Source organism: Ricinus communis, chromosome 4 (genome assembly GCF_019578655.1).
Source record: "Ricinus communis isolate WT05 ecotype wild-type chromosome 4, ASM1957865v1, whole genome shotgun sequence".
NCBI lineage: Eukaryota > Viridiplantae > Streptophyta > Magnoliopsida > Malpighiales > Euphorbiaceae > Ricinus > Ricinus communis.
Window position 1 is genome coordinate 20,910,497 of NC_063259.1, and position 10,521 is coordinate 20,921,017.

Sequence of the window (10,521 nt, forward strand, 5' to 3'; positions counted from 1 at the left end):
AGCTAACACATGAATTATCATAGAAAAATTATGAGATATGATAGTTATTAATTTAATAGTTATTTCATAGTATTTAACCGTGTCGTGGAATAACTTATTTTAAATTTATTATAATAATTTATCTTTTTTATGTACAGTAATTTTAATTTAATCACGTATTGTAATATTCTTTTTTATAAAAAAATTTATTAAAATTAAATTAATATTATGATTATGATTATCATGTATCCGACAGTAAAATTGATAGAGATTTTTCTCTACAAATTTTAAATTTGTCCATCACTTCAATTTTAACACTCATATAGATCAACAACCACAATAGAATAAACCTTACTAGAAGCAATAAACAGCCCTCGACGAAGAGGTCTGGTCAAACCCAAAAGAACACGAATCCGAAGTAAGCACCAGCTAACCCACGATCCACCTCCACCACTACACCAATTTCTGCAGTGAGTGTTTCAGCCATGTCATGGGACATAAAAGAGGACCCGAAAAGGAGCACAACCAAAACAGATCAGCAACGGTTTGATTTTTCCTCAATGGGGAGGAAGACACTAAAGACCGAACAGAATTGCATGGACCCTCAGAAAGCACCCTATTTTGTTCCAATACAGAACGGAATCGTAGCATAAAGTTAATTTCACCAACCATGTGTCCATTTCCAAACCATTAGCTTCACGATTAATCAAATAAGGGGACAGAAACCTTACAAATTAAACACTTGCATAATCGTTGAGCAGCGGCAGTAGGAATAGAGGAGCCTAGTAATTTAACTTATACTCATTTTAACTACCATCAAAAAAATTATAACTGCAGTTAATTAACAAATTTACTTCAACAGTCTTATTAATTGTTTAGTAAATTAGATTACTTATCAATTAATTTTATTAATAATAAAAATATCAATAATTTTTGAAGACTCGAGTATTTGAACCAAATTGCTGTCAATTGATTCATTAACTCGCAACTCAGAACACAAATTGTGTTGATTCTTCTTGGGTCAGTGATGGAAAAAGAAAAGCATAAAGATGGACACTAGAGGGGACACCAATAATGAAATCACTCAAATAGAGAGGGACAAACTCATCAATGGACGAGGGATCTTCTTCCATATAGAAGCCAACCTCCCAAAACGTACCCTAGAAGTTGCAGTGGACCGTTTTTTTAAAGTTGTTTCGAGTGTTATACTTTAACATCTCTTTTAATTGTTTATCTTTAATTCATAATCATAAGTCAAGCCGCAAGTGAAATTGCTAAACATGCTATAGTTTTAATCAATTCATCACATTTGTGTCCTTTCAACGTGGGTCCACATGATCTCTGCAAACAGATGCGGCGATTTGCCAACCAAAACAAGGTTCAGCTAGCTCTCAGATAATCAGGATTGGCTGCTTTAATACGCATAGACGAGTGCATATAAAACATCATGATTTATAAAATCCAAGTTTAGCACAGATGATAGATTGATGTGTATTAAACACAGAATAATCTGTTCATGAGGTGGATGCATCAGGAACTGGAAACAGGGCCAGCCCGTCAAATACCCAGAAAAATCACTTCAGCTTATCAGCCAAGATGCCATAAAATCAGCCTCCAAGGTGAATGCACTATGCTGCAGACAAATATAATAGTGCGGCAAGTCTGTCCGCAACATCCTGAAATGTTTTTTTCACATAAATTCAATTAAAATGCTGCACTGCCAAGAAGTATTTTCTGATGATCACATGTGCTACGCTAGATTTTGGTAGGAAATACCAAGCCAACATAATTTATAGTACCCTCACAGCATCAGCTCAAAAGTCCTAGACTACAATAGGAGAAGGATACACATAAGTGCAAACCAATACAGAACCGCCCAATAGTAAACTAGATGTTTCAGACAATGAAGGCAAAACTCAAACAAAGGCTTCACCAATTGAGAGAGCTCTTTTGCAATCTTCATTCTGAGAATTTTCACAGCACAACTACAGTGAGCCTGAAACCAAATTAATATAGTCGGGGTAAATTTCAAACTAAAAGTGAATTACTTATGAATATGTGGAAGAAAAATGTAACATGAGCAATTTTAGAATTGAATCTTTGCAGTATTAATGAATAAAGCACAACTATTAGCATATATAACCTTAGATATTCCAAACAAGTAATTGACGAACTCCTTGACAATAAAAATCAGAAGACGTTATAGAGTCAAGCGAATTGCTTTGTCAAAATCCCAAATAGAGAAAAGAATTTAAGTATACGCAACTGAGGAAGCTTCACTGCAATAAGAATGATCAAACAAGAGTGTATAAAGGCAAACTCAGTTTGATCAACTAATATGCCTATTATATAGGCAGGTCAAGCCTATGTAATAGCAGCATGGGCTCGAGTGTCATCTAGAGATTATAAACCCAACATCTATTTCTCCAGCCTCAAAGATGGTTCGTGTAGCTGGAAATTCCAACCAATAAAAATCCCAATGAACCTAAAAAGGGTATAAAGGCCCAGCAGAAGTTACTTGTTTTGCAAGACCCCGCTATAATTTCTATCCATATGCGTTCTGATCGCAACTCATACTAGATCCGGTTTTTTTTTTTAATTTGAAGCAAATTCATTAGGCCGCTGCCCCAACCCCGACTTCGTCATAAATAAAAGCAATATGCTACAATAATGGAACTCCAGACAGCTCCAACTCCAAAAGTAGGCTCAACCATTTCAATCTAATAAGCACACATAAAAGATATGTAAACTGTGCATATTAACCAAGGTCCAACAGTAAAAGGCAGAAGAAATAAGGGGTTGATAACAATCTGCCAATTGTGTCCAACCCCAAGTCCTGTCAACAAATACAAAAGAATAGGTGAAGAGATGATCGTATTAGTAAAGGGTTCCCAACCAGGCCTGAAACAGGGTCAGATATTATGATATCACCTATAACATGCTCAGGCTTGGATTAGGATCCTCTGTTCAGTTGGCAATTCCAATCCCGAATCAAACCCTCATGTTAATCAGGTCAATGGGAGATTGAATTTTGGCAATGTTAATCGAGAAACAAAATTACTTTGGACTTGATTCACCAACCTCTTCTAAACTATCTTAACTAGTCTCTGTACACATATTGCTGAAAAAAATTATGCCCATTTCATAGGAGAGAAACCTTGCAGAGGGTTAAAACGAGTAACCATATACTGCCATGAAAAAGAATATCCACACCCAAACCCCAATTTAAGGTTACACAATAGAACTCCTTTTAAGAATATCCAATAAGCATCTTCTTACTCCAAAGCACAATATTTTACACTCAAAAGATTAAATCATCAAGTAACACTTCCATGCGCACAGAAGAAAACTTTCATTGGTATGATAGGTTGATAATCGTCCAAGCACAAAGAATTTTCAAAGCATGATCTACTCCCAGCCTCATACTTAAGATCAATTTGAGTTGGTCCATCAAGGACTGATAAGGAGAACTGAATTTATACATTGATAGTAAGAGATAATCATCATCCTACTGCCCAGGCACTAGATCCTGAACATGACCACGCCACTGGTTCTTACAAACCTAGCCATCCACTTTTGCCACTGGTTCACAAGTATTGCTCCTAATGGACCCAATCCCATTGTATTGTATGCTTTTATGCACTAGGTCTATGAAAGTCCAAGCCTTAAATTTGAGTTAATTTGATTAAACTGGAGTTATTAGAAGGATGTAGTTTAAAAGGTAGTTTTGATGTAATGTGAATGGTGGCAGAGCAGGAGCTCCATATATTGGAACCTTATGGTGCTAAAGCGAAGTCCAACATGAAAGATAGAAAACATTTTAGATTTGATCTGGTGATTTGTTTCCTTCAATGGTATTTTATACATGTTTACCAGTTTGCATGTGAATGAAGAACAACTCATAACAAGTATGTAGAGCTCAATTTGAGTTTTGATACTGAACTATAAAGTAGGAGTCATGGAGGAGACTTGAGAAGGCATGCAGTCACTTATAAGTAGTGCGATAGATAGTTCCATTACTTTTTCTTTTTCTTTTGTATGAGGCGGGTTAGAATAGGGATTTCCAGGTCCATAAAGGACAAATCATCACCTGTTCTTAGTTCAAAACATGAAAGAGTCGGTCCATCAAAAACAAAAAGGAGATATTACTTTACAGATTGTTGACTGAAATGAAACTTTTTGCAGGTAGCATTCATGATGAGGGAATTTTTTTAATGATTTTTGTCATGATTAATTGATAGATTACTTTACCGTTTGTTTTAAGCTATCTCTTGCAGCATAGAAGGACGAGTTTCTAAAATGCATATTAGTACTTTAGCTAAAACTCAAGTTTAATGTACAAATTATTCTTCACGACATTTTGTAATTAAAATTAGCCAGAGAAATAATCCTTTTAAATATTTTCTTTAAATTTTTAACACTCTTTTTGGACCAATGGCACAGACTGTTGGCAATTCAGGGATATGCATGAAGAACTCTACGTTACTTGGTTATATTAAGTTTCTGAGGCACTTTCTAGCATGGAAAGTTATCTGCTAGATAAAATTTCTAAATAGAACATGTTCACGCTGAATCAATAGACATGGGGGGGCAACAATGAGTGTTTATAAACTTCTACTCTTAGGCCATATAAAACAGAATCAGATTCCCATGGCATCCATTCGCATATATGTCATGTTTCCATCTTTCAAGCATCTAATGTCTGAGCATGCCATGCATCAAAATGTTTTCAAAACAGGCAAAATCAGTTTTATCTCGCTAGCAATGAAGAACTTACAAAACCAACATTCACTAGAGGATTACGGTTAGTTACCTCAAGGATAACAAACTTTTAACCCTGTTACTGTTGAATTCTATGAAATAATAAAAACAGGTTTTCCATAGTGACTAGACTGAAGATACAGGTTCCCTTGAGAAATCAACAACTAAAAGCCAGTCACAAGAGTGTATACATAGATGGTCTAACATTTATACTAGCAAGATTCAGTTTGGTAATCGTTATCCTAGTTCACAGATTTATTTAATATAACCAGATAAGCACAAATAATGCAATATGCAAGGAAGAGAAAAGGAGGCTAAGTGAACAACAATTCTTAAACTACAAATTCAAGAAAGCTACTCGGGGAAAAAATTTCTGCAATCAATGGATGAATCAACAGATTAAATAGTCCCATTTCAGCTAATGAATTGCTTATATCACTAGCTAAACCTCAACATTGTAACAAACCTTATTGGAACTCAGCAATAGACAAACCTTTGACAACCCTTAGCAGAGCCTATTAGTCTTGAAAATGTCTTAGCAATTCATGAATCCACTATTTTTCATTCTCAGTAGTATCTCTAGACCACAATAAAGACTCTTACTAGTGCAGTAGGTAACTGCCTTTGTATGTTCTATAATGTCCTCCACAGTTTTCATGTATAAAAGTAAGAGAACATAACTAGCTAGACCATCTTATGCCGCTGTATTGGACAATTAATTCACCAGGTTTTTATGTGTACACGAGAAGCTGTAAGAATGATTAAGGATCCTATACAAATTAATTTTTAAGAACATAACACGTTTATCAGTGAAAGAATATATACGCTTTTAGACAAATTATATATGCTTTTAGAAATTTTTTTTTTTACTTTTATACGCTAATCTATACTATATACTGTTAAGTATATAATATATTTGAAATATACTCATAATATACTTCGATGATACTCTTTGTATACTTATAATATACTCGGAGTATACGACATACTATTAAGCTTATAAGTCCTTTTAAATATAAGTTGAATATACTTGTAATATACTCGATGATACTCGTTGTATTCTCAAAATAAATTTGATGTAAATTATTTTTAAAATTACTTTGTGCTTTTTCAATTTGTTCAAAAATGATTTTAGTTATCTAATTTGCTTAGTTGTTATAATCTCAAATTTGTTTTTCCAATAATTTTAAAAATCTGAACGGAAAAAACTCAATGAGAATCAGAGTATCATATACCTGAAATAAATTCATTATATACCGTTCACTGTAAACTTTTAAAATTATTTTTTATTTTCTCATAAAATTATTTTTTTATATAATGTATAATTGATGTATTTTATAAGATATATATTAAACATATAAAATATAAATACAAATCTACTAAATTTTAAAAATATATGCTTATGATATACCTATAGATATTGAATATATACTTTTTTCTAGATTTTCCGAATAATAGATCTGTTTTCTATGGATATGAGTTTTGAAATCCAATATTTACCTTACATAACTTAAAAATCATATAATATAATCATTTTTAAAGCATTTTAATATATTTTAAAGTAACACAAAATTAGCTAAATACATGTTTGAAATTGAATTTACCTCTTATATTGATGAATCTATCTTCATGAAATTTTTTATCTATAAGTTTTTATGTTTCTTATTGCATATTAGCGAATTGTTGATAAGATTACTATTAGATTTGTTATAACATCCTCAGAAAAAATATCGTTAACTATGAGATTTGAAAAGTTATTGCTATTTGATATGAGAATATCTATTACATAAGAATTTACATACCTTATGTTTTCTTCTTAATTTCCATCGTGGTGAAGAAAAATAGGCATTGGATCCATATCTATATAGAAATAAATATAAAAGAGGATTTCAAATTTGAATGAAAAAAAATTCAATAAGAGTCAGAGCATCATATACTTGAAATAAACTCGTTATATATTTAATACATATTGTAATCCTAATACATTTTGTGCGATAAACATATAGATAAAGTTTGAATTAATTTATTCAAATAATTGATCCAAAACTCCTTCAAAACTCAAATTCTAGTTTATATACAAAGACCCAAATTAATAATCATAAACAAGAATTAAATATAATCCAACCTATGTATGAAAATAAACATAAATATATATTTGAACAAACTTAATAATCAATAAAATTACACATTTTATTTTTAATTTAAGGTTAAGAATTAACATCTAATTAGCTAATCCTGAAATTTACTCAGTAATTAATAATTAGTAATAAAACAAAATAACACTAGAAGACAATGATGTTTGGCTATTAGAAGAAAACTAAAATAAATATATATGTATAAAAAAAAAAAGAATGACCGTTACAATCAAAAGCTAATTAATAATCTTGCATTATATAATTCATTTGAAAAGCATCGGGTGGCTCTGGTGGACCCGATAAATCAACTGGGCCAAAGAATTTTGTAACATTGAAATCCAAATTTTAAGAAGTACAGAAAATTGGTTGTTTAATGAGATTGATATTGTTGGAAGGCAAAGAGGATAAGAGAAATGCCAAAAAAAGATACCAACATTCTTTTAGATTTAACGTATAAAAGTAAGATAGACTGGTTTTGGAGTAATTTTATAAAATTTTAAAAGTGGAAATATAGAAATTAGTTGGATTATATTATAAGCATTTCTAGAAAATACCTCAATTTTTTATTGCTTAAAAGATCCATTAAAAACTAAGTCAAACAAACCTAAATATTTTTTTATTTAGAAAGAAATCTTTAAATACAGCACATGAAGATTTAGTCTGCATTTTATTTTATTTGATATATATCCTTTTTGTTGGTTAGCTCCAGAAAAGAAATTAAATTAATTTCTAAATTAGTTTTTCCATCTTATAATTCCTAGTCAAAATATCTTGTAATTGATTTGGACATACATAATATACGTACATTAAAAATTAAATTAAGCTACAAAAGAGGACATGTGTAGGATAGGGATATCTGCCTGCATCTTCCCAAGATATCAACCAGTAATTAAATTAATATTTTTATTCCTTAGCACCTATAAACTTAATCTGACGGTATATGCATATCCCGATGTTATTTGTAACAAAAATATATATATGTGCTGCCTATATAAAGCTTAATCTTGCCACACCTACTCTGTGCATACCATAATTCATCCAGTGCAATTCCATTCCTGAATCAAACTCTCAATGAAATCAGGTTAATGGCAGATTGAATTTCGTCAAGGGGAAATATTAATCTCAAATCAAAATTATTTTGGCATTCATTCCTAATCTCTTCTAACCCACCTTAACTAGTCTATGTACACATTGTTAAACCTTGTGGTAACTCAACAATGAACAAACCTTTGACAAGCAATTAGCAAAGTCCATTAGTCTTGAGAAAGTCTTAGCATATCATGAATCCACGATTTTCATTCTCAGTAGTATCTCTAGAGTCTAGGACTCTTACCAGTGCAGTAAGTAATTGCCTTTATATGTTCTACAATGTCCTTCACATCTTTCATACACAAAAGCAAGAGAATATAGCTAGCTACACTAACTTATCCCCCCCTATGCTGGAGAACTCACTAGTTTTTCATGTTTACACAACAAGCTGTAAGAATAATTAAGGAAGAATCCTATAAAAACTAGTTCTTATCATGGAAAGCATACTTATTACTAAATTCATGTGCACAAATAGAGATACGAATAAAATAACTTAATGCAGTGTAGAAATAATTGAGAGAGGACATTGCACACTTGTATAGTTGTATAATGCAGGTTGACCAAAGGGTTCGTCAAAACTAATTAAAATTTCAATACGGCAGTATAATTTCCCCAAATAGACACCAAAGCATCGTATCTAAAGGAACGGAGCTAATTGCAAAGATAGAAATTATCAATAATTCACTGCTCCATACTCCATATCTAAACATACCCGAAATGACAAGCAATAATATCAATAACCACATGACTGAGAAGTTAAGAAAGAAAGAGTAGCAATAGCCAATACCTATAATTACTGCTGCTGATTCTGCTGTTGTGGATTATGAGGAGGAGGCATACCGGGACGAGGAGGTCCATAACCAGGTGGAGGAGGCATCCCTGGACGAGGAGGTGGTGCCATTCCAGGTCTTGGCGGAGCAGGAGGTCCTCTCATCATAGGCGGTGGACCGCCCTGTGGCTGCGGAGGCATTCCCATGGGTCTTTGCCCGAACTGTGGAGGAGGAGGCATAGGAAAACCCTGACCAGGTGGTGGAGGCCTAGCACCAAACTGAGGAGGAGGTGGACCGCGCCCCATCGGTGGAGGACCTTGACCAGGGAAAGCCATCTGTCCAGGGGGCCTAATAACAGGCGGTGGATAACTCATAGGAGGAGCAGAAAGTTGCGGGACCGGAGGACGCGAGATCTGAGGCTGCATCATACCAGGAGCGGGGCCACCAACACCTCTAACGGGACCAGCAAGACCAGGCTGAGCTTGAATAAGAGGAGCAGTAGGAATCCCACGGCCAGCAGCGCGTCCAATGCCGGGTCCCGCGACGGCAGTAGCAGAAACAGCCTTAGCGCGCGACTCTTCTTGAGGAGGTGGACCTTCGACGGTCATGGAAATAACTTCTTCGCCGCGGAGGAGAACGAGGCCGAGAGTCCGGCGGTCTTCGCGCTCTTCGTTGTTCTTTTTGCCTTTGGCTGGTGGAAGTTTGCGAAACTCCTCGCAGTCACCGAGGACTAAATTCATGTGGCGATCGAATGCCATGAATTTGCCTACTAGTTGACGGCCGTCTTGAATTGTGACTCGCATTCTGTAGTTTATGTGTTGGAGCATCTTGGAGCTCTTTGACATCGACATTTTTCTTAATCTAGGGTTTTTCTTATTCTTCTTCTAGAATTGCAGAATCTAGGTTTTTGACAAGGAAAGGGCGAAAAACAAAGGTATGTGGGTTTTGGAAGGGTTTTATTTCGGTTCGGTGGAAGTGGAGAGAAAGGAAAGGGCAAAAGAAATTTAATATTTTGGCCTCACAAAGAAAAAACCCGATCTTCTATCAAAATGGAGATTTATTAACAAATTAGTTTTATTATAAGACGAGATTATACAATTTATTAATTAACTGTTTATTATATGTAATTAATAATATGTAATTTTTGGAATAAAAATATTTAATTATAAAATTATTCATTATTATATAAAAACGAATTTATTCTCATAAAATAATAGCTATAATTTCTACATAAAAATATTTATAAAAATAAAAAAAATTGTGGCCTGAGTAATTTATATTGCAAAAATAGTATTTACCTACTGCGGTTGTTTCTATATTATTATTCTAGGAAAAAGAAATTAAATGATTCAACTAGAAAATGATTGATTTTTAATTTTTTTGTTTAATATTCTTATTATTATTAGTATCTATATCTATATGTATTGTATACATTGAAGTGAAAACAGATTACGTGGAAAAACACTCCTAAAATTTAAATCTATAATTAGTGAAATAAAGTATATAAATCATTTAACTCAAATAATAATCTTTATACCCATACAGGTCGTCACTTTTGCTATTTTTTAGACATCAACTCAAACTCAAACCTGTTTTATTCGACATTGAATTGGCTGGAATTAGAGGTGAGACATCCTGAGCAATATGCACTCACTTCCGGAGAAGATCATCATCAGACTGGGAAGAAACACAGATGATTATAAGGCAGCAGAATCAAAGATAAATGAAACTGTGGAATCGGAGAAAGAGAAGGAACAAAAGCTGGACTAATGAATCTAAATCAAAAC

General features: G+C 33.3%; 1 protein-coding gene across 3 annotated transcripts; it reads right to left on the reverse strand.

Moving 5' to 3' along the window:
• Positions 1-1,411: 1,411 nt before the first annotated feature.
• Positions 1,412-9,753, reverse strand: LOC8283921 (small nuclear ribonucleoprotein-associated proteins B and B'). 3 transcript variants are annotated; one of them, XR_001535998.3, is made up of 3 exons: positions 8,752-9,752; positions 6,543-6,600; positions 1,643-1,975 (listed from the first exon to the last, which is right to left on the reverse strand). XR_001535998.3 is itself a non-coding variant. In XM_048372950.1 (2 exons), exon 1 carries the CDS (start codon positions 9,583-9,585, stop codon positions 8,758-8,760), a length of 828 nt encoding a protein of 275 aa, XP_048228907.1. In that variant the 5' UTR covers positions 9,586-9,753; the 3' UTR covers positions 1,412-1,655; positions 8,752-8,757. The 3 variants fall into 3 exon arrangements, 2 of the variants coding, with proteins under 2 accessions (XP_048228907.1, XP_015581285.2); XM_048372950.1 differs by lacking the exon at positions 6,543-6,600 and having other exon boundaries at positions 1,412-1,655; positions 8,752-9,753; XM_015725799.3 differs by lacking the exon at positions 6,543-6,600 and having other exon boundaries at positions 8,752-9,751.
• Between the last annotated feature and the right edge of the window lie 768 nt (positions 9,754-10,521).